The sequence below is a fragment of the Symphodus melops genome, assembly GCF_947650265.1.
Source record: "Symphodus melops genome assembly, chromosome: 7".
NCBI classification, from domain to species: Eukaryota; Metazoa; Chordata; class Actinopteri; order Labriformes; family Labridae; genus Symphodus; species Symphodus melops.
The window spans coordinates 12,148,046-12,172,176 of NC_136697.1; the positions used below are offsets into that span (position 1 = coordinate 12,148,046).

Here is a 24,131-nt window from a genome sequence, read left to right on the forward strand (position 1 = left end):
AGGCAGTATAATAAAGCTCTCTGCAACTTAAGCAGCAGTATCCAAGCAATTACACAATTCCAACAGGTCCAACATATATGTGCAGTGTTTTGGCTGTCCTTGCATCCCTAGCAACCTTGCGTTATTATCCTACAGATTAGCTCCCCGCCCCCACACACAGATAGCTACTGCTGTACTCTTTCTAGTCTCACATTTATGGAGGGAAACACAGTTAATCTCATTTCATGGAGGGCATCTGTACAATACAAACATAAACAGAATGTATGACTTGACATTTTCTCCAATATAGTATACGTGCATGGACAGTATAAAAAGAAGAGTATAGGATTTGAGTCAATTCACAATATTTGCACTTATCGAGTGAATCATATTGTGTAAATCTTGGCATTCAAGAGGAGAAATGTGCCTCAAATTTGTTCACTAGCAGCCAAAACAGCCTCACAAAAAGTGGGAGTGATGGAAATAACCCCTAATTGACCTAAAGAGACAAACAGCAAAGAAACAAAAAGTTGGTGGTGCATAATTTCACCCTGCGCACCTCTATATTGATGTGTACCACATTATATTAGACAGGGAGGTTTCTTGTGCTATAAGGATGTTGGCTAAAGGCCAGAAGAGCACTGGGATCATAAATTAGGAGGATTAAACAGATTGGATAGTAAAACACACACAAAATATCTGCGTACTCTTGTAGCACACAAGTTCTTCAGCAACCTTGGTAATTAAATATAACCTTTTAGATTGGTACCATGTAATTGCATCTAAATGCTGCATCTCTGCCACATAGTCATTGTTGCAGATGGTATCCTGCACATTTTTGAAAGTATAAATGAAATTATCACACACATTGTTTTAGTTTGTGATGGTGCATGTGCAGAGTTTATAGGAGTAATTTAATTGTCCCTATATTCTGCATTTCATGATATATCATCATCTAACATTGGGACAAGCAAATGCTGTGCTGGCCCCTCAGCAGGGACTAACAGGAGAAGTTTCATACAAACTATACATTTACTTAAGTTTGAAGGTCAGCACCCAATTATTTATATGAATTGCTAATACAGCTTAACTCATCAAGGTATGCCATTTTAAAACTATTCCGTAATCATATTCCTGGGGAACATTGAGATAATTATTGTGATTATTGATTATGTATACATCTGGGGGAGAAAAAAAAATCTGTGTAAAACACAGATTGCAATGATGATGTAAGCTTGTTGTTGACTTTCCCAGTCTGAATGACTGAGCAAAGGAGAGGGGGTGGGGTGTCATTAATCCATGTCGAGTGATGACCCAACAGGCGAAAATGAGGTGTAGTGGGGGATGGGAGAGGACACAGTTGTTATGACTGGTGCTTGGCTGCGGGACAAACTTCCAGAGGCCTCGGCATCTTTTTTTTTTTCTTCTGTTACACTTCATTGGTCGGTTACGACAATGCATTCCATTTTTATGTGAATCTGTCAAACGGACCGGGGGCTACTACTGAATCAACCCTTTGAGGACGACTATCCGCGATAGCAATCATCCCAGACTTGTTTGATGCTTTTGTAAAATAGGTTAGTTTACAATATCGCAATATGTCATATTCAAACACATTTTAAAACAATACTTTTTTTTTTACATAATTCATTTCTCTTGTCTACATGTACATTAAACACCGCAGTGTGATGTTCTCGATATAATAGGTGATACATGTATTATGTATTACCGTAGTCATGTGTCTATCGTTACACTGAGCCTCAGAGACAGACCTTCTAAAACAACAGTAGTTACAGGCAGAAGCTCATTTGTGCATGTCGGGTCACTCCACTGTGTGAAGCCGTTGCTGCTTCATACCGCCTGGCTTCGGTTTGAATATTATAACCTTACGATAGTTTACGTTTGTGCGAAAATCATCCTCCTATAATCGATTAATCAGATAGCATGATCTGACTCGATCACGCGAGCCGCAGAAGACACCGTCAATTGAGAGTTGTTTTTCAAGTAGGTACAAGATTATAGCAACACTGTCATTAGCATATAACGCTAGTATTAGCCATCGAGCTAGCAAGCTAGTTAGCAGGTTAACAGTAATAGCAAGCAGCCGATTTCACTGTACACCTTAAGAGTTGATGTTTCTACGAAGCTAACGTAATGCACCCTACACTCAGTTACTTTAAAACAACTACCAAACATTAACAAACTAAGTAGTCAACTGTTGGCTTTGTACATTAATTTAAAGGTGTGTTTAGAGCTCTTTGCCGGAGTGGCATGTTGTGAGGATTGGTGCTGACGCTAAGTCGCATGTTAGCTGTCGAGCTAACGTTACTATGCTCAACGTGTTTAAACGGGATTTAAGGCGTGAAGTTCAAATTGCAAAAGTTAGTCCTGCATTAAAACACATTGCTAAAACAAACATGTACATGTGAGGTTACTTAATAACGACGTACTGATTATGAGCCTCTTAGTGACCCATCACATGTGACTATTGTCAGCCCGCCTTTACAGTTAAGCCATTGTACACTTACAGGACAGCTCTCCACTGTTTTAGGAGAAATTCTCTCAACTTATCATAAAATAAGACATTGAATTTTCCCAGCACTGAAAGACAAACATTATTATTAATGTTATTTCATATTTGATTTGGGATCTAAATGTAACGCAGTGCTTTTCCCTATTAGGAGCCCAGAGTACTTGCTGTGGACAACAGAGCTATGATGCACACCTGAGGACATCTCGATCACATGGGTATATCACTTTTTGAATTAACCTTTACCCCCCCCCCCCCCCCACACACACACACACACACATAATTTCTCTTGCTAGACACATGCATGTATATGAAAAGTTAAACAGAGTAGAGAATGGATTGTAATCAGACAGAACCGTGCAAGAACAAGTCAGTCCAGACAAACTTCGTCTCAAACAGGTCTCCAAAACATTTGTTTTTATTTTATTTATTTTTTTACAGTCAGAACAGGGCGTCAACTGACGGCCGCAATAACTTTAAGCTAATGATTGTAATCAACATTCTGCATGCATTATTTCAACATTATGCTCAGGTTTCAGATAGATAGATAGATACTTTATTGATCCTGAGAGAAATTGAAGTTATGTATAATTTGGAGGGAGTGAGCGCACATGGTAAGAGTGTATCCTATCAGAGCAGGGATAAAGGACACAACACTGGAGTTCTTTAAGGCCCTATGTCCACCTTGCACTTTTCAGACAGAAAGCACTGGCTGTGATTCTGGAGCGCTTGGTTGAAGCACTTGTGCGCTGATAATAAAAGCTCTGCTGTGTGTTGTCTCTATGACAACAGTCCCTTAATGACAGCCACTGGATGACCAACACTGCTCTGTTCTGTTTTATCTCTGAGACAGTTTTTTCCCCCTCCACTGTGAGTATCAAACAGAGGAGGCTCTCCCCCCTCCTTCTTTGTCTGGAGCAGGAGCAAAGAGGATGTGTGCTCATGGCTCGATCCATAGGATGCAAAATGTAACAATATAATATGAAATGGAAGTTGGTCTTTGAGCTGGAGAGGCGAGTTCTATCGAGCTGCCCTTGAGCAAGGCACCAAACTTCAAACAGCTGTAGCAGTAGACATCTCTCCATGAATGCATGTCCACTGTTCCTGTTTGTGAGTCTGTGTATTTCGGGCCCATGTTTGTGAGAAGCACCTCTTAATATGCAAGTGTAAGCCAGAATTTCCCTCAAGAATTTCTAAAATATTTTGAATATATATGAATACTACCAATCACCAACATATTGAGCTTTTGTTTTTTTGGCTTTTTAGTTTAGAACATACCAAATTTCGTTGTCATGTTCAAGCAAGGTCCAAAATTAACAGCTCCTGAGCACCAAATATGGGTAAATTTTTCCGTGTTGAGATTCGATTTCACGATGCTATCTGCCACATGGAGGGTAAATGTTTATACCCAACAGTTCCTTTATAAAAACTATGCTTAAGCACGTTTGCTGAAGCTACTTTTCTCTGCTGTCTGTACGACAGAACAAGGAGGGGGCACGCTGAGTCGCATCAACATACAGTACTGCACAAACGCACACACACCAGAACACCACACGCACTTTCAGGACCTGACACACCGAGGAGATTGTTGGTCACCAACGATGAACGATCACACCCTAGTTTCTGTGGCTTCACGTCTTTTTTTCAGCCGATTCGACGCGTTAAAGCGGCACGGTTGTTGAGAGGAATCACTCTGATTGGCTGTTCGGAGGTTTCATTTATCTCCAGCTCTTCAACTTTTAATCAGACATCATTCTTGATTGGATGTACCTGCATTACGAGTGTTGAGTGAGAGCAGTGTGAAAATGGTCTTATCGTATCATAACATCGGACTGTAAGCGCCTGCATGGAGAGTTATTTCCTCTCCCACGGGCAGAACGTGCGAGGTGGTTGGCTGTCAGTCTTTGCGGTGTGTTCAATTGCAACTTTTTGTCCATGAAGTGAGGTGGCGCCACAGTTGGTCTACGTCGCCTTGTTCTTTTTTTCTGTCTGTTTGGTGGTTCAGAATCTTTAGTTTTCTGAACAAAATTAGTCAGTCATCTTTACGGACGTAGTCAGAAACACATGATCTGCTCAAAAGGTTCTGCTTTTGTCAATAGTGACGTTATCACACCGCCTGCTGTAGTCTGTAACCTTCTCCACTCTGACTTTGTTAAACGGCACGTTTGAAACCCTGATGATACAGTGCGGGCTACATGCACGCTACACTTTCGACTTGCAGCGTAGGAGCAGTCACAGATACCCACGATTCAATAAATAGGGCCAATAATTTTTGATTTTCCCAGAATTCTTTTTTTCATTTCCCGAATTTTTTGTCTTCTGAATTCTGCGTTTTTCGATATGTTTTATTTGATCAGCTCACAATCATTTTATCAGATCAGAAAATTGAGAAATTACCAAATTTTTCACTTGGATTTTACCCGGAGTTTCACCTGCCGGAGCCCTGAAGACGTCCTTCGCCCCGCCCCCCTTCCTGTCTGACAGAGAAAGTCTCCTGCTGTGATCACATAGGTTGGAAGAATCTCCGGAGCAGTCGGACGACTACCTTTAAAAAAAAAAAAAAATGCGAGCCAATATTTTTGAACAATTTCTGAATTTCCTGATCTGTTAAAATGACCCAACCCATGACTTACATCTGTAATTCAACAGAACATAAGACCTTATTGAAGACAACAATTTTTGTATAATTGTGAGTAATGGTAATGGTAATTTTGGACCATTTGTACAAGGAATGCAGGTTGACTGAGTGTGAGTCCTCCGCTGGCAACGCTTATTGTAGTCTGGAGCTGTGGTCATATGAGACTGGTGTCAATGAGTTGAATGTCTTCAGAGCTCTCCTCTCATCAGCTTAGGCCTCTCTTAGTTAGACTGACTGCTATTTCAAAGCTCTCAATCTCTGTTATCCACCTTTAAGAAACTTTTAACTGATTGGAAAATGAATTTGATTATGACATGACAAAATCAACATCTTAGTTTCAACGTGTCTGGCTTAGTCAGCAGAATGACAAATAGAGCAACACTAAATTCAGCCAGCCTCACAGATGACTGGAGTAGATCCTGAAGAATGTACTAGTTCATAACTCCCCCTGGAATCAATGAATCCAGAATTGTTTTAAATTGATTCTGAAGGGATTTGAGACCCCAGGAATCGAAACCAAGCGTGTTTGCGAAAGCTTGAAGTACGGTCACAGTGAGACATCTACTTTAGACCTGGGCAATGAAACTATAGTTATTGTGGGGAAAAAAAATCTCAATATAATTATTAAAAATAATCAAAAGTTTAATTAATTTAAACCTGTAATTACACGATCCAAACACTGGGAAACGGGGGTGCTAATGCGGCTTGAACACGAGTTCGACATTAAGGAGGAGAAGGAAAAGACAACCAATCCTTTCGCAGCGATATGCGGACAGACGTTTGGAGCGAGAATGTAAACAGACAAATTAGCGCAAAGCAGGATGTAAACAGACAAATTAGCGCTAACGCCACTAAAGATAAACTGAGCAAAGTGATCTTTAAAGTGCAGAGACAAGTGCAGCTAACACCACGAACCATTTCCCCCATTTATGACCCGTCAGAAAACACTGAAGGAAATACTTTTCCAAACGAGAGTTAGTGTGGACCATAATGTATATGATGATGATAGAAATGTTTAGCTCTGTAACTTCTGATGCTGACCTGCTTCTGTTAAATGATAATTGTCATGTTCTGACAGTAAAGAATAATTAAACCACAGTAACCATCTGGTTTCTTCAACTTTCACTCAGGAGCAAAAATCAGCTTTGAAATTGAAAAGAAATAATGATTGAGAATTATCGATATCGACTGATATAAACATTTCTTATCATAATAAAATTTTTGTCATATTGTCCACCTCTCTACATGTTATATCTGCCACAGATGAAGTTCTTGTGGTTAAAGACAGTTGAGCTGTGGTTAATTATGAAACCCTCCACACAAACGTGTGGTGTAGTAGGGTCGATGTTTTCTGTAATAATGTTTTGTTTCACGCAGAGATTATAATTTCTGATGGCTTTGTCCACAAACAGTCGGTCTGTATGGGAGTCTGTTTGTTTTGAAAGCGTTTGCTGGTTTCCCGTGGTTCAGCGTGTCGAGCTATGAGGACTTTTCTGACCACCTTGTTAGGATAGCTGAAGGGCTTCTAGCAGATTCCAGGCCTCTTGTTCAGTTGGTCTTGGATCTCAGCCGCTGGGATGTGGCAGGAGGCTTGTTGACTCTTTCAGTGGGCTGACTGGATGGAAACAGTAGAAGTCCTGTATCCCAGCCAGACCCCTTGTTTATTTCCACAGTCCCGTTTAAACAGTGTGGGCTCTGCAGATAGAAAAACGGAGCCCAGCACAAGCACTGTTGAATCTGTTATTGCTGAGGCTTAAAGCCCGTCTTTTCCAGACCTGCCCGCATGTCTCATGAACATGGCTGGTAATTATTCCCAGTTGTAGGTTTATGAATGGAAAAAGCTTCCCTGTCGGAGCCAGGTAGCTTTCTGCAGCAAACACCAGTCGAGAGTAACTAAGCCCGTTTCTTTACCAAATGGCAGACAGCAGTGGAGATACTTCTCTTCTTAGAAGTTGAAAGATGTAGGTCAAGTAACTTGATGTTTTTTTAAACCTCTTCCTCCTCTCAGTTTTCATCGTGTGTGCCAGTTTGGTAATGAGCTACATCATTAGCTTGTAGTGTAACACAATCCCCTGTGTGTGTGTGTGTGTGTGTGTGTGTGTGTGTGTGTGTGTGTGTGTGTGTGTGTGTGTGTGTGTGTGTGTGTGTGTGTGTGAGTGTGAGAGTGTGTGTGAGGGCTCTATTTTACACCTGGCTCAGTGCAGATGCCTGCATGCCATCTTTCTTTTCATGCACTTTGAGTGATGAAGATATTACTCAAACCTCGCTCAGCTCTGTAGTCTGTAATATCATCGGCTGCTAAACTAGACTCTGCTCTGTGGTTTCTCTTACAGGCTCCTCTCCTGTGCTGACCCAATGGTTTAATCACCAGGACTCAAAATGAGCATAAGCAGTGATGAGGTCAATTTCCTGGTGTACAGATACCTACAAGAGTCAGGTAAGTCTGCAAGAGGAGAATCTTTTTTTTCTTCTTGTTACACCTCCCTGAATAAGTCACAGTCATCTTTATTGTCAATTTTTCAACATGTGCTGGCAGGGTCCCAAATTAACACCCACCAAGCGCCAAATGCAGGTAGATTTTCCAGTGGCGAGTAGATTTCAGAGGGCTGTGCGCCATATGACATTTTTTTTTTTTTTTTACCAAAAAGTCATCAGAACTATGCTCTAAGCACGTTTTATGTCGCTGCCTGCATCTACTTTTTCTGCTCCTCTCTCTGCTGCAGTGACTGTGTGAGCATCATTGCGAACGCTACAAACATCACATTTATTTGAAAAATAGCCAGCAAATATATTTTTAAAATTTCTCAGTTTCCCTGATCTGTCAAAATGACTGATTCAACTGAACACAATGCTTCCTCAGTTAAATGGACGGTAACAGATGTGTATGTGACACAAAAACACTATTTGTTATTTCAGCTGGTATAAAATATGTTTGGCCGGTGAGTCAAAAAGTTCATCTCAGACCCTGTGTGCTGGACGTGTTTTTCTCCGAGCCACGGTGTAAACTAACAGTAGAACGACTTTAAAAATATATAGAAGCATTTAAAGGATAAATACAAAAGTACAGATTTACAAAATGTTCAAGATTCTGTGCAGAGATTTGCATTTCGAAAAAACAACAGCAGCAACAAGAAATGTGCATGGACTCGTATAAACCGCAAGTGAATAAATAAAAGGGCCTGACTTAGTGAATAAAATAATAAATATGTTTTTGTATTTTAAGAGTCCTTTTGTTTTGAAAGTGACTAATGCTTTTGTGTCGCTGATGAGGAACAATCTTTATAAAGTGGCATCTGTGTAAAAGTGTCTGGTGCTTATTGGTTTCCAGTTCCAGCTGGGGGCAGAGAGAGAGAGAGAGAAGCAGTGTGTTTCCTTCGTTTAGGTAGAAATGTAAAGTGTTACATTATTCACTGCTTCTCTTGGCTCCAGCCGATTGAACTTATCTGCATTCTGCTTTCCAAATTACCCAACCCTCCTCCAGGCTTCTCCCACTCAGCATTCACCTTTGGCATAGAGAGCCACATCAGCCAGTCCAACATCAATGGAGCCCTGGTGCCCCCTGCTGCCCTCATCTCCATCATCCAGAAGGGCCTGCAGTATGTGGAGGCTGAAGTCAGCATCAATGAGGTCAGACTCCTCATGAGGGGAAGTTTGGGATGACTCTGGCAGGAAGAGCTGCACATTCAACTTCAGTTTCAAACCTCATGGTTTACAGCTGATGCTTAATCCAGCTATACGGTTGAGAAAAGAGCTTTTAAAGTGTCTTGTTGTCTTTTTAGGACGGGACACTATTCGACGGTCGGCCCATCGAGTCACTGTCGCTGATCGATGCTGTGATGCCAGATGTGGTCCAGACCAGGCAGCAGGCCTACAGGGACAAGCTGGCCCAGCAGCAGCAGGCGGCTGCAGGAAGTTGCAGTAGCACAGGGCCGCAAGGAAGCACCAAGAACGGGGAGGGCGCTGCCAATGGGGAGGAGAATGGATCCCACACCTTAGCCAGTAAGCCTGCTCATGGCTGTAAACAATCTCTGAATCAGCTCCTGAACAAACACTTCTCTGTCTTCTGGTGTTTAGGGGCAAATAAATGTGAATGGTGTCGTACCTTGATGTGGGGCTGGGCGATGTGGACCAAATATTATGTCTTGATATTCAGCTGTGTTTGTTGTTATGCACGGTGGCTGTACAGAAGACGTTTATTGATTATTTTAACACAACATAAACTATCCATAGAAACAATCTTGTCTTGCCCTGTATCCCGTCTGAAAATATATATCGATATAATATTTAGATATTATATGCCCAAAGTGTGTGTGTGTGTGGGTGTGATTTGCCTCTCTCATTATAGCTGCTTTGCATATCAGGCGTTTTGTTATTTTAATATCTGTGACTTCCTTATGATTACACAAGGCTGCTCTGGTGTTTTTTCCTCATGGCTCGTGGTGCATCTCTTGACTGACCTTTAACCACTATACAGTTATTTCTTTGCTTTGGGGTTGATGATTTGTATTTTGTACCGTTTAAACATTTGATCAAGCTGTGGACGACGGCCACAGCTTGCTCTCTTGAGTCCACAGCTGTCAGCTGTTCAGGCCGGTGGTAACTGTAGTGCAGAGGCGTCTGCTTAAGAAATGGTGGCGACAACATTCTGTTTGAATTAACGACATCAGACTATGACGTGTGTGTGTGCACTGCTGTAGGGCCGGTCTGGTTTTCAGAAAGACCAGATGAGGTCAGAATGGGCGTCTGCTTCCCCGCACTGTAAAACCCAATCAGTAAACTGTATTCAGTTAAAACTTACTAAATTGAATTTGCGTTGAATATTTGAGAAATGAAGTCAGCTGAAGGCCTCGTGTCGACTTGAACAGCAGTTTGTTGAAATCCTGAAACCACGCCACACCCGTTATACATACAGAAGAGTCTCTGTCCTAAACTCTTTTGTGGGTCATTATTGAGGATTGAATGAAAAACTACAAAGACTATTCCACGAGGAGCGATGATTCCTTACATCTAGTTTCTGTCTGCCCCGCACGAGGAGCAAAGTGATTTCACACTGATGAGTTTTGTTTCTCACCCCTCCCCACAGATCACCACTCAGAGATGATGGAGGTGGACAGAGACGTGGAGATCCCCCAGAGTAAAGCCATGGTCCTGAGGGGCCATGAATCCGAAGTCTTTATCTGTGCCTGGAACCCTGTGAACGACCTCCTCGCCTCCGGGTCAGTACAGGTTCCCGACGGTAATTTTTTACTTGTTTGAACTGGTCACACGGGTAACTAGGACACGTGTCCTTTTTTCTGGAACACACAAGGACAGTAAGGATCAAATGTATTTTATACAAAGTCACATGTTCAGCACATTACTATATAAATGAGAAGTCTGTCTGTGTATGAACTGTAGAGTATCGTAGTGTTGTGAAACTTCCTGGTTTTTACATATCTTGTGAAAAATCAGCTCTGTGCAGCTGCGGGGTTGCAAGTGCAGGAGAGGAAAAAAAAGACTTTGGCGGCCCATCCACTTACTTTCCTCTGTCTGTGATTCTGAATGCGTTTCATGCCCATCAACATCCGTCACAGAAATCAAACTGTGAAGTGTCCCTGAATCAAAGCCTTCATCGGGAACACATCTCTGATTATGTAAATGAGAGCTGCTGCCATCAGATCTGAGGAGTTACATGGGCAAGAAACCACACAGCCCACGGGACAGTCAATGAGTTTAGTGCTTCATCATCATCATCATCATCATCGTCATTCAGAATCATTTTTCTTAACGTTCCTCACCAGATGAGATGAACAGGTTAAAAATGGGGGCAAAAAAAAAAAGGTGTAATTTGATACCACCTCCAGGTTTGATTAATGATTTAAAACTCAACTCAAGAGCAACATTGACTTGAATGCTGTGTTAATGTTCCTAATGTGTGTGTGTGTGTCTTTCTTTGTCTGCATCTGTGTGTGTATGTGGCTGTTGGTCGGGGCAGGTCTGGGGACTCGACAGCACGGATCTGGAACCTTAGTGAGAACAGCACAAGCGGATCCACTCAGTTGGTTCTCAGGCACTGCATACGGGAAGGAGGCCAGGACGTACCCAGCAACAAAGACGTCACCTCACTGGACTGGAATGTGAGTGTGTGTGTGTGTGTGTGTTGGAGTCAGACTGTAAGATCGTGAGCCTGTCCCATTGAGTGCACTGCTTAGTAACGTAATCAAGTTAAATTCGAGTGTGTGCCTGGATGCGACTACAACTTCCACTAAAGGCATTCCATCTACCCTGAGACGTGTGGGCGATTCTCTCCAACGTGCCAAAAGCTCTGCTGCAAACTTTAGTTTGATGAAGTCAGTGCGCAGCTGCAAATCAGCATTCAGCTTTTAGACTTCATATCTCGGTGTTGTTTAAAATGGCATTAGGAGATTAAATTCTACCCGTATCACCTGTATTAAATGAACTGACCTCAAATGAACGAGAGCGATCTGTCTTTCTTTCAGAGCGAGGGAACGTTGCTGGCTACAGGCTCGTATGACGGCTTTGCTCGAATATGGACGAAAGACGGTGAGTTTGTGGCCCCCTTCCGTATCATCTCTTTTAAAAATGGTGTGATGTACCTGCGCTCGTTCTTATATATATATATATATGTATATGTATGATTTGTTCAGGCAACCTGGCCAGTACTTTGGGTCAGCATAAAGGTCCTATATTTGCACTCAAGTGGAATAAGAAAGGAAACTTCATCCTCAGTGCTGGTGTAGACAAGGTAAGACAAAGGTTTGGACTCCTGACTTTTACTCTTGAATACGTTGGATAAATGCCTCTGGGATTGACCTTGAAGGCACTGCAGCTCATTCCGTATTCATAGTGACCTTTACTGAAAAGTGACAGATTTCCCATGGAAACAAAGTGTGCAGATGAGATGTAACACAGCGGGGGGATGTTGCTCACAGAGACGGCAGTGAGAGAAGGGGGTCAGATTGCTTCTGAACATAAAACTGTTCTTTACGGATTCAACAGGTTTGATTGGACGTTAAAGCCACTCAGTTCACACATTATTAAGTAAACCGTAATGTGTCGTGACTGGCTCAAAGGTCAAATAATTGAATAAAACAGATTTGAATAAAGGTACGTTGTGCATGGGTAGGATGGAGAAGAAAGGAACCGGTCAAGGGTATTGGGCCCAGAGGCTCTCGGTCAGGCTGATTAGACAGCTACGCTTACCAATGACACGTCACAGGGCCGTCACTCATGTGAAAGTGGTCATGTTTACTGGTAAACACAGATTTTCACCCAGCTCTGCAGTGTCCCACAGCTCCTTGGATCTTTTGTAACGTCTCTGTTAACTGTTGTAAGTCATCAGACTTTAAGTTGAAGTGTTTACTTGTTGTTTTTTGGATGTTCACACAGCTGAAGTGTAAACCCATGATGCTGTGTATACTTTGGTTGCTTTAAAATGTAAAAATAACTTCGATCCATCAGCATTACTCGACAAGGTATCGATCCACTAACCTTTGGAAGACAAATCAGATCAACTCAACTGATCCATCAGTCATCAGATCATCTTCAGGGACAACAGTTTAAGACACTGTTCAACATTGCCATCTAGTGTAGAGAAGTGTAATAACACACAGTGTCAACTTCAGTGTTCGCATGACATGTTTGAGCGCCTCAGATGTGTGTGAGCTATGATCTTACTTTTCTACATCCTCCTCTTGTTTCCACGTCACCTGAGAGGAACTTTATGTTTTAGAAGTAAAGATATTCCTGTTGTTTATTTTTTCGAGCACACAGCAAATATCGTTGAGCAGTTAAACAAGTCAACCAGCAAGGCTGAGAAACGGGGAAGATATAACGGAAATAGACTACCCATGAAATGACAGCAACACCGACAACAGGATGGTTCCAAAAACATCAAGAGAAAGTCATGAAAATGTCTTCTTTCACACAGACAACCATTATTTGGGACGCCCACACGGGAGAGGCGAAGCAGCAGTTTCCTTTCCACTCGGGTGAGTGACACAAGTCAGCTGCCAGAGTTGTTCTTTTCAAACAGATGTTACCTTCTGCTGAACTCTAGTGAGTCAGTGCAAAATCATGTTGAGACTGATATCTCAGACTGTTGACTATTACTAGTTTGATATTGTTGACTTTGGTAGTGGAACAGTTGAGAGACTCAGGCGTTACAAAATCTGAACTGGAGTTTTGTTGAAGTTGTTTTCACATGCATGAGGCAGTAAGAAGTCTATATAAAGACCAACATATTCATGCTATCACCTCTCCTCATGTTCTGTCTACATACCTCACTGTTGTTACAGTCCTTTTTTTCCCCCTCCCTGTCGCTCTCTCTTTACGCAGCTCCCGCTCTGGACGTGGACTGGCAGAGCAACAACACGTTCGCCTCCTGCAGCACGGACATGTGCATCCACGTGTGTAAGCTGGGTCAGGACAGACCTGTCAAGACCTTCCAGGGACACACGGTGAGACAGGACTCCTGTGTGGGCCCCGCTTTCTGACGGGGAGGGGATGTAGGAACCCTCTGCTGGTCAAGCTCTGGCGGTGACTTTGCAGCTTCACGTGATAGTCAGCTTATTGTGTGACATGAAATAAACAAAACCAAAAAAAATCAGTTGACCCTAAATCTCCACGCTGCGTTCGTGTTGGTTTCTAACGCGCATCTTTCTCTCCGTAGAATGAGGTGAACGCCATCAAGTGGGATCCCACTGGCAGCCTGTTGGCCTCTTGCTCAGACGACATGACATTGAAGGTCAGTTCACGTCACGCGCTCAGGGTTTCCTTGGCTTGAAATCCAGCATTTGAGACATTTCACACACAGCTGTGAGCATGATCAGTCCTCTCACAGTAAATACACTAAGTCAGTGAAACATTTATTTTCTCTCATTGATTCTCCATTTTAAAACACATTCATTATGTATGATTGAGTTTGTGTTGGGTGAGGATGAGTGGGATTTTTGTCGCTGTTTGGTGTTTTGCCATCTCCATTGTAATCCTCTGATACTCCTTTATTATAAAGATGACTTCTACTGTTTACACACGCAGAGTAACATTTCACTGGAGTTGTGTGTGATATCATTGCGTCTAACAAAACTCGATGAATGTTTTCTATTTAAGATTGGCCACATGAAGGGAAGAAAAGAGAAGGGGAGACAGAGAGCAGCTAGAGAGTAACCAAAAGAGAGTTGAGTCACTCAGAGGTGGAAATGCTCCTGTCACATTGTTACACAGCAGTGACACAAGTAAAGCACGATTAAACATGGCCCCACACCGCCTTGACTGTGTGAGGCAGGCTCTGTTCACGTGCGTGTTTGTGGCCGAGCAAAGCACTCTGTCAGACAGACAAACACCTGCAGCTCATATGTACCCATGAGACAGATGGAGGGCTCAGGACACAGGCTGCTACTTTTTCATCGAGCTCCAACTATTCATTTAGGAGGAAAGACAGGAAGTCCTTGTTCTCATTTGTCAGCCGAGGATGAGAGGTGATACGACGGCTGGAAGTCAAAGATTCAGGTTTATGTTCTGCTAGTGCAGCAGATGTTCTTTAAATTGTTTTTAAACACACGGCCCGAGGATTCAATTTGTCATCTTACTCTTAGTTTTTTATCATTTTGGTTGGGTAAAAAAAAAAAAGATAAGAACAATTTACGAAAGATTGTTTGTTGTCAGGCATTTATAGAACATACAGTCTCAATGAATGGAGACTGGTTAAAAAAAGAAAAATTATGTGAATTATTTACCTAACTTCCTTCCTCCTTTCTGGTACAGATCTGGAGTATGAAACAGGACTTGTGTGTCCATGACCTCCAGGCCCACAGTAAAGAAATCTACACCATCAAGTGGAGCCCCACAGGCCCCGGGACCAACAACCCCAGCGCCAACCTCATGCTGGCCAGGTGAGACCACACAACAGGAGAGCTCAGCTCCTCGTTATTCATTTGATTTGAAGGCACAAGACATGGAGGGTTTGTAAACTGTGAAAAAATGGTGTGTGTGGGAATCTTGACATGAGTCATTTCATGTGCAGTCAGAATACTGTCCATGATGAGTTACATACCCTAAATTCCGGACTATTGAGCGCACCTGGATATAAGCCACACCGGCTAAAAATAAATAAATGTATTTGTACATATATAAGCGGCACTTGTTTATAAGCCGCAGGTGTCCACGTTGTAACAGAGCTATTTACACAGAAAGACGTGACAAAAATTTTTTTTTAAACTTTTAATTAAATACGTAGGCTACCGGTAACATCCGCAAATACGAAGCTTACTGGAAATCCTTTATCGAACAGTGTCTGTAACACGGCTGATGAAAAACATTACCGTAATACATTTCATAAGAAAAAGTCCATCCATTCACTGCCTCAGAATGACTTCATTACTCACTTCCTCAGTCTCTTTTTCGTTGTCGCTGTCAGTGTCAACTTTACATGCAGCCGCTCTATTTCCTTCTGTGACAGCCAGGTCGATCGCCTTTAACTTGAAAGCTGAATCATATGTATTTCTCCGTGTGTTTTCCATCATGAGGGTGCGTGCATAAAGCGCAAAATGACTGATATTAAGATCCGATGTGACGAGGTCAAATGTGTTTGCGGCAGAAGCTCATTGTCCCACAAGAAAAATCCATAAATAAGCCGCAGTTTTCAAAACGGGACAAAAAAGTAGCGGCTTATAGTCCGGAATTTACGGTACATGGCTGTTTATATTATAGCAACTTGCCTCACTCCTCCTCTGTCCCTGCCCTGCAGTGCATCGTTTGACTCAACGGTGCGTCTGTGGGATGTGGAGCGAGGGGTGTGTATCCACACGCTTACCCGCCATCAGGAGCCCGTCTACAGCGTGGCCTTCAGCCCTGATGGCCGGCACCTCGCCAGCGGCTCCTTTGACAAGTGTGTCCATATCTGGAACACTCAGGTACGGGATACTTCATTCAAATTACAACCACACTTAACACTGATGAACATTAGAATTGTTCCTGGAACAGCACAGCTATTGGACATCTGTGCACTTATCCCATACTGGTCCTATACTGGTTTAGCTCTGCTGCCAACAATAATGACTTATTGCTACGACTTATAACTACCTTATTGAAGCAGGAAAAGAAAATCTGATTTCCTGACATTACCAAACAATAACAATGCAGTGCGAGCAGAGGGCAGTACATTCTCTTACAGCATGGAACAAGTTGAGGTTTAAGGTTCATACTGAGCCACCACTTAGTGCTCAGCTGGTTTGAGGTTGACTGAGATAGAGGGAAAGATGTGTTTAAAAGTCTCCACACTGAGTCGTTATTTATTCCTAGATTTGTTTATCTAGGTTCTATATTTCAGATGCACTAAATGCAGCAAAGAAGTTTCAAGATAAGATAATCCTTTATTCATCCCATGAGCGGAGAAACGTACAGTGTTACAGCTGCAAAGCAGGATAGCAGAAGAAAATCACACAGTGCAAAAAATTAAAATAGATAAAAATATAAGAGTACAAAAAAATGTGCATCGAAAACAATAATCAAGAGCTAGCATAAAAATATGCATCTTCTTTCCAAGTTTGGACAGCGCTGTGATTCAGAAGAAACTATATCGAGCGTAAAAGGGAGCGCCCACTCTGTCAGCGGCTTTATTTTAGAAAGTACATTTTCTGATTCAAATCCTCCATTGACATTTCATGAACTCTTGATATCAAGAGATTAAAGCCTGGAGGTGAGACAACCAGCAAGGCCAACACTTGTGTCCATAACACATTCAGTATAATATCTCATAGTCAGTGTTGTGTGAATATATGAATAACATTCACTGCTGCGTGACACATTCATCTGTGAATTTGGTGGTTCCAGTGAGGCCCACCAATCAGAGACATCGCTGTGACACTCTATGATCGTGGCTAATGTAGTTTGTTGCCTCAGTTTCACAAATAAATCTTGTTTTTCCTTAAACGAGGTAGAAATGTTACTTGTGTCTCGTACCGGAGCGTGTACTCATTTCACACATGGGTAGCTCGTGGTGAGTCTGCCTTGGATAGTTAGACATCATGACTAATGAGAAAATCTGCTAAAGGGGAAAATGAGAGGGGTGTTGAGCCGTATAGAGATGGTGAATGAATGACGGGCCTTTGTCAATAGAGAGCACTAATATTTGGATTGTAAATGTGCAAATCTTCAATATGACAGATATCATTTTTACCAACTAGAAAAATCCTGACAGGAGCTTGAATTTATACTCCGTGCAACCTTTGACAGAAGTCTGAGCGTTACTTTAGAGGAGAATTGTCGCTGTGTGACTGTAGAACCAATAAATAAAATAAAGCTCTCAAACACAAACATGATGCCTGCCGTATCGCATTAGTATGACCATTATGTCATAACTAGGGCCTAAATGTCTTGTGTGTTTGTGTTTCTTCAGACGGGTGCTTTAGTTCACAGCTATCGGGGGACAGGTGGGATCTTCGAGGTTTGCTGGAACGCCACAGGGGACAAAGTAGGAGCCAGCGCGTCCGACGGATCGGTGAGTTGTGTCGCCTGAACGCTTGGTCACACATTTCATGATCACCACTGACTGCGGCACGCACATATCGCTCCCACAACAGACTGCTGACCCAGGAAGACTGTGGGTCAGCTGTGCTTATTAAAGGTCCAACCCGTCAGAAACAGGCTTGAGCTGGGGATGATGCTTAGGTGCTCGACTTAATGTTTGGAGTCCCTTCATTTCTCACAGTCACAGTAGAGGTCGGTTGAAGCAGGAAATTGCGTGATGTGAACAATTTTGCAATTGACATTAGAAACACTGAAACTAGCACATGTATGCAGCTTTGGTTTCTGTGGTAACTAAGCAAAGAGATTGACACGAAGCCTCAATAATTAAATGAAGATGTGACAGCTGGGGAGAGCCGAAAGTGTTCAACATTTTATTGTCTAAAAAAATAAGTTACTACTCAAAAACTGAAGCATCTACGAGCTGTTGATATCTGACTGTGTGTTAAACAACACATTAATGTCATATTTCACAAAGAAGTCATCACATTAAGAAATATTTGTGCAAATAATCCGTTCCCTTCTCTTAAGGTTAGGTGTCAAACATACGGCCCTCGGGCCAGATCCGGCCAGACAGCAGGTTTCATCTGGCCCGCTGGACATTGTGAGGAGAAGGGGGATATTTTTGAAAAATGTTTAAATATATAAATGAAATGTTTTTATATATATTTGCACTGAATTGAAAAAAAAATGCTAAAAGGATTATATGATGATACGGACAATAATTAAACGGGGCACTTTGAACTATTTTCTCAGCAGGGATTCACCTCAAAAAAAGACCAAGCACACAAGCTGCAGATTTATGTAAATCAGCAATCAGGCTGAACAAAAAGAGAGAGGTGATACAGAATGCAGGCTTTCAAGAGAGATAGAAGGAGAGGTCAGCCCCGTTTCAACACAGCAGTCCTGTACGGATCAGTACAGTTTGGTTCGATTAAGCCTGATCCCGTTTGTGTTTCCACAGCCACCCGTGCCCTATTTGGTAGACGGCGTGTAAGCCGGATGCCGATAGCCACTAATGTAAATAATGTCATATGATAGCAGCTAACAGCTAACCGCTAACTAATAAATTCAACAAAGGAGAAAAACGCTACACAAACAAAACCAACGCTGAAAGACATCCAGCAGCTCATCTACTCTGTCACTGACACGTGACTCTTTGTTACAAGAACTCAATCAAGCTTTGTTTCAGAGAAGGCTGTGTGCCGCGAGGAGAAATACAGACGAAAGCAATCAGCTGTGTATTACATTAAATGGTTTAAACATGGCGGAGTTTTGTTTGCCACGATTCTTTCGACCAATCGACGGACTGCAGTGTTTAGCTCCACCTTTTCAGGTCGGCTCCACATTCTTGGCACCCCAACGGAAGGGTTGGGGTGCCAACATTATTCAGAGAATAATGTTTTATTCTCTGATGTATTTAAGTTTTTTAGTCTGTAATGTTGTAATGCAGGGGGGTCTGAATTTCCTGATCTGATAAAATTATTGAATCTGTGACTTAAATCTGTTATTGAATCAACAGAACATAATGCTTTCTCAATCGAACATACGGTAACAGATGTGTATGTGACACAAAAACACTATTTGTTATTTCGGCTGGTATAAAATATGTTTGGCCGGTGCTTTTTTTTATCTACCGGCACCTTGGCCGGTAAGTCAAAAAGTTAATTTGGGACCCTGTCGGCGATATAGTGAGTGTCAGCAGCTGTAGAGCAGAGGCAGAAGCAACACAGCAGTCAGGTGATTGTTTGGGAATTTGGTTACTGAACCAAACTGTACTGATCCATACCGGACCGCTGTCGAGAAACATTGGTGTTTTCATGAAAAATGAAAGGAATCTTTTTCAGTCATCATTTGTCTGTAGTCTCATTTTGTAAAATAAATCCTGGAAGGATCGTATGGTGAACCCAGTATCATAAAACGTATCAGGAGTTGAGTGAATCATTACATATCTAGTTTTAATCTGTAGTTAACTCATACTGAAAATACTTGGTGAAAGTGTCCTGATGAGTCAAACTGAAACGTAAGGTTGTCTGACTCATTCCTCTTTTTACAGGTTTGTGTGTTAGACCTGAGGAAATGACACTCGACTGGGGGAGCCATGGACCGACTACGAATGTGTACATAGCCAAAATGACTGACTGTCCCTGCCTGTCCGCCACACTGCTGCAGTCCCATCAGAGACCATGGCCTGCTGTTAGAGCCAAATGGAGCGCCCAATGTCCCCCTCCATCCTCCCACACATTCACTACACACAGTTTAAATGCACGTGTTAGCCATGCAGCAGGTGTGTGTGTGTGTGTGCGTGTGGACATGTGTCTCACTCTCAGAGTGCAGTGAAAACACATTTCTGTTTTCACACTGTACAAACTCGAGGGACCCATCACACAAACCAAACCACCAGGACCCATCCTGCTTTTCTCTTTTTATTCTTTGATCCTGAATTCTACACATTTGTGTGTCTGTTGGTGTGTGCATATTGCATATGTCAGCATCCGGTGTCCTGTGGACATTTTTTTGTTTTGAATTTGGATTGAACTGATCTCTGTGGGTTTTATATTTCATGTCGGGTGGGAGAGAAGAAGGGAGGGGGGTGGTTCTAAGTCTTTAAGGATAGGCGTTCAAAGCTGTTTAATCTGAGATCCATTCATTGTGTTTGTGGCACTTGTTGGGGTTCACAGAATGCAGGTACAGGGCTTGGAGGCTGAAATGGAATTACAGCAACTCTGTTTTGAACGAAGAGGTTTGCTTCATTCCTGCCATTTTTAAGCAAAGTGAATCAAAGGAGAACTGTCCTTTGTTTTGGCAACTTTTATCCTCAGAAATGTTTTTTTTTTTTTTTTTTTTTTTTTTCAGGTTTTCACAGTTCATCAGGTATATTAGAGTGCTAAAGAATTTTAAAACCTCCTGCCTGAAAAATAATCTTCATAGGTGTAAACACATGTTCGTACTGTGTGTTGGGCTTCAGGTTTCTGTCACTGAGCTTGTCCTGAATCTGTGTCTCAGGTTGGCAAACAAATGTCTGCGCTTAAGTGTCAGCAGTGAGGGAGCATAGTGCAGGAATAGCCTGGCTTCTGGTGCCAGTGACAGCTTCTGGGACCTTACCTGTAGGGGAAGAGAGATAGAGGTACAGGAAACCAGGCCTGTTACTACTCACATCCGTCTTTGTAAACAATTATTACTTAGAATTTGACTCATTTCCTCAATTAATGGCTTGTTGCCATCCAACGCTAAAGGATAATCAAATTAAGCCATTCTAATTGTGTCCTGTTTACCCTCCATACACAAAACATCAGGACGTCATCTGGGTTATCACTTCCTCTAAAGGACGCAGGCTCTCTAAGTGAGCCTTTTAAAACACGCCTCAAATCTCAAATAAATGGAAACGCTGGAGGTCTAGAGCCGTCTTTTGCAGTTGTCTTTAAAACCTTCCAAATATCGCTGTCACACGACTTTCATGTTGAGCACCTATGAACACACTACAGCCTCTGTCAGGGTTTGCTGCCAACAATCCAATGATGGACTGAGTGTCTCTGTCTCCCGTTGGCAAATCATAGCAACAGAAACTGTGTTTGATAAAGATTTATCTGACGTGTATTTTAATTTTCTAGTTTGACCCAAGGGGGTGAAGAGCTTATGACCGAACTGTGGCAGGTAAGTTTTTTTTTGTGAGCCATCATGTTGCCCATCTTTCTATAAAATGGTTGTCCAGCTCAAACATACACACATTTCCAGGTATTCTCTGGAAACGGGATGCGTACAGGCCACACAGATAGGAGGAGCTTGTATTTGTAGTGTTCAGAGTTGGCATTTTAAGAAAAGTCTGCTTCTTCTTTGAAGCAGATTCACAGCAAATGACTAAATGTAACCTGCATACTATATATATATATATATATATATATATATAATGTATGTATAATGTGCTACTGAAGGCGATTCTTATTAATGACACTCGTACACTAAGTGGGTTTTAAAGTTACTTTTTGAGAACGCTTGAAACCAGTTAGTGATGTCCCTGTGCATCACCAGGTGCGTGACGATACGGAATGGTTGTTTTTATAAAATACCATTATACAGTCATAGAGAAATATAAAAAAAAAACAAGCAGCCCTTTCCAAGGGCGTTTTTTTCTGCACTTTAGATTAAAATGGAGAAACAGGGAGGTGTGTTCATTCAAGCCATCGATGACGCATCTTAACGCTCTAAAAGATGAATCAGAACTGGTGCCGTAAGTGTGCGGTGTTTATTGGATAATAAGGGTCCACATAAGGTCACGTCAAATCAAAACCAAGCCAACTTCATGGCATTCCAGGTCTCATCCAGCAGAAGGCTCGACACACGTTGCAGGACGTTTCAGAGATCTCGCTCAGAATGTTTGTTTAAAAGGTTTTGTACTGAAGCTAAAGACTATTTTGAAGTTTGCTTTAATACAGTCAGCAGTGATGAGACTGTACCACAAAGACACTATTTCAGTGATGTCTATGACAGTGGAATGGTATTTTATAATGTGTTTTTTGATGAGAAGCTTTTTACACTGCGTTCAAGTGTTTGCTTTTTTTTGTTCCTACGAAAGTACTAACGTTAATTCTATCTTTGCTACGTTGGAGAGTCCTTGAAGGTTTTGTACTTCTCCAAACTTTTGTAAACTTGATTAATTTGTAGATACACCAATTGAACAAAAATATATCTAAAATTGATTGGATTTCATTATTGATGTATTATAACAGCAAACATGTACATACAAATTGGCTGATTTTTTGTTGTCTTTGCCCTCACCTTTGTCTCTTTCTCTCTCACTCACATGGTTGCTGCCTGCAGCCCTCTGATCTGACTGTTGTAATATCACTCAGATTTCAAGGTCTAGAATAAAATCTATTTTGATAATACTGATGTGTTTGCTTTTTAATTGTGTCACTTTACTGCACAGACTACCTGTTTGTGGAAGGAATATTTTAATAAATGTTTTCGTGCAGGAAGCGCATAACAGTGACATGTCGCACAGAAACAGGACAAAACCGTTTTTTAGCTTCTGCTGCATCAGAGATCTAGGGATTGTAATGTCTGTTCAACACTTTGATCAAAGGGGCTGCTTTACAGAACTGCAGGCAGAGAGCATGAGATGAGAGGCTCCAGGCTGCAGATGTACTCTGGTGCAATGACTTTTCATGATGGCAAGTCAAATAATAGTTAATCATTTTAGTCAATTTGATCTGTTGGTTTGGTAGCATCAGTGTTGTTAGGAACTTACTTTGCTGAAAGATTATTTGGCTGTATGTTTTTTTTAAGAGCCAATCAGAAGGCAGAGGCCTTCCTGGAAGACCCTCTTTATGCAGTGTTCAGACTTCTGCCAATGAGTGATTTTCACTTCTGCTAGGTGTGCCAAACCAAAGAAAATGTGACAAATAAAAATAAAAAAGAACTGGCAAAGAACACAAGATAAAATAAAGACAGAGAAGTCTAAAGAGACATTTTAGAAAGACACGGGGGCAAGCAGCCAGAGTGAGTGAGGTGGCCCGAATGGGATCAGACTTTTGCTCTACCTCACCCTAAGAGAGAAGACAGAAAAACAATGCACATTTTCTCCTTCCTTTGTTTTTGCCCCCATTTGGCATGATTTTCTTCCAAACCCACTGACTGGTTTTAGCTGCTTCATCTGACATCTCCCTGACTGTCCTTTACAAACATTGTCCATGAATGACTCATTCACTAATAAGATATTACTGATCAATGCTATACAAGTAAAAATGTATGATTTCCAGAGCCATCGAAAGGTACAATTGTTATTTGTTAAAATAGGGTTGTTTTTTTCTTCTAGTCTTTTGCCTTCCATTGGACAGGACAGGGAATAGAGTAGGGGATTGGAGGAAGAGAGAGAGAAGAGCCACAGGGCAGACTTAAATTTAGCTGTCAGCTTGGAGGAGAATGGCTTCTTTTAATGGGATATGACCTCATCGCTTTGGTCATTTTTTGGCAACCATATACTTCATATTTAGTGCTGATGGACAAATGACTAGCTAATAAAATAAACAATGATTATGCCCAATGTATTTGGGCTTCTCAAGAGGCAACCTTTATGGCTCAAAGAAGAAATTTGTAGTCAAATGAAAAAAAACAACTTTCAATTGAATTAGGATAAAATTGGTGAATAATTAAGGCCATGATTTGTTCTGTCCCTATATGGAGGGTATAGTTGTCCAAGCAGGCAACCCAGGTTCCAGTCTGACCTGTCCCCCAAACCCCAACTCGCTCATGATTTCCTGTACTCAATCCACCGACTGTCCTATCAAGATAATGGCAGAGGCCTCCCGCAGAAACCCCCCCCCCCCCCCCCCCAAAAAAAAACTAAAAATAAATCTGACACTGAGGAGGGTCACTGCAAGTCTTTAGTTCAGTATCTGTAAATCTACACGTTTTCATAGCAAAACTGTGTTAAAAGGACAATGAAAGGACAAACCTTTG

General features: G+C 41.8%; 1 protein-coding gene across 3 annotated transcripts; it reads left to right on the forward strand.

Annotated features, from left to right (window-relative positions):
- Positions 1–1,361: 1,361 nt before the first annotated feature.
- tbl1xr1b (TBL1X/Y related 1b) lies at positions 1,362–22,558 on the forward strand (the record flags this gene model as incomplete). Of its 3 annotated transcripts, none has more annotated exons than XM_079349358.1 (16): positions 1,362–1,556; positions 2,661–2,727; positions 7,481–7,584; positions 8,629–8,774; positions 8,927–9,146; positions 10,231–10,363; positions 11,122–11,263; positions 11,627–11,690; positions 11,795–11,892; positions 13,078–13,138; positions 13,485–13,606; positions 13,819–13,893; positions 14,913–15,040; positions 15,895–16,060; positions 17,545–17,646; positions 19,729–22,558. In XM_079349358.1, exons 3-16 carry the CDS (start codon positions 7,527–7,529, stop codon positions 19,753–19,755), a joined length of 1,542 nt encoding a protein of 513 aa, XP_079205484.1. In that variant the 5' UTR covers positions 1,362–1,556; positions 2,661–2,727; positions 7,481–7,526. The 3 variants fall into 3 exon arrangements, with proteins under 3 accessions (XP_079205484.1, XP_079205483.1, XP_079205485.1); XM_079349357.1 differs by lacking the exon at positions 1,362–1,556 and adding an exon at positions 1,772–1,983; XM_079349359.1 differs by lacking the exons at positions 1,362–1,556; positions 15,895–16,060; positions 17,545–17,646; positions 19,729–22,558 and adding an exon at positions 1,772–1,983 and having other exon boundaries at positions 14,913–15,044.
- Positions 22,559–24,131: the final 1,573 nt, after the last annotated feature.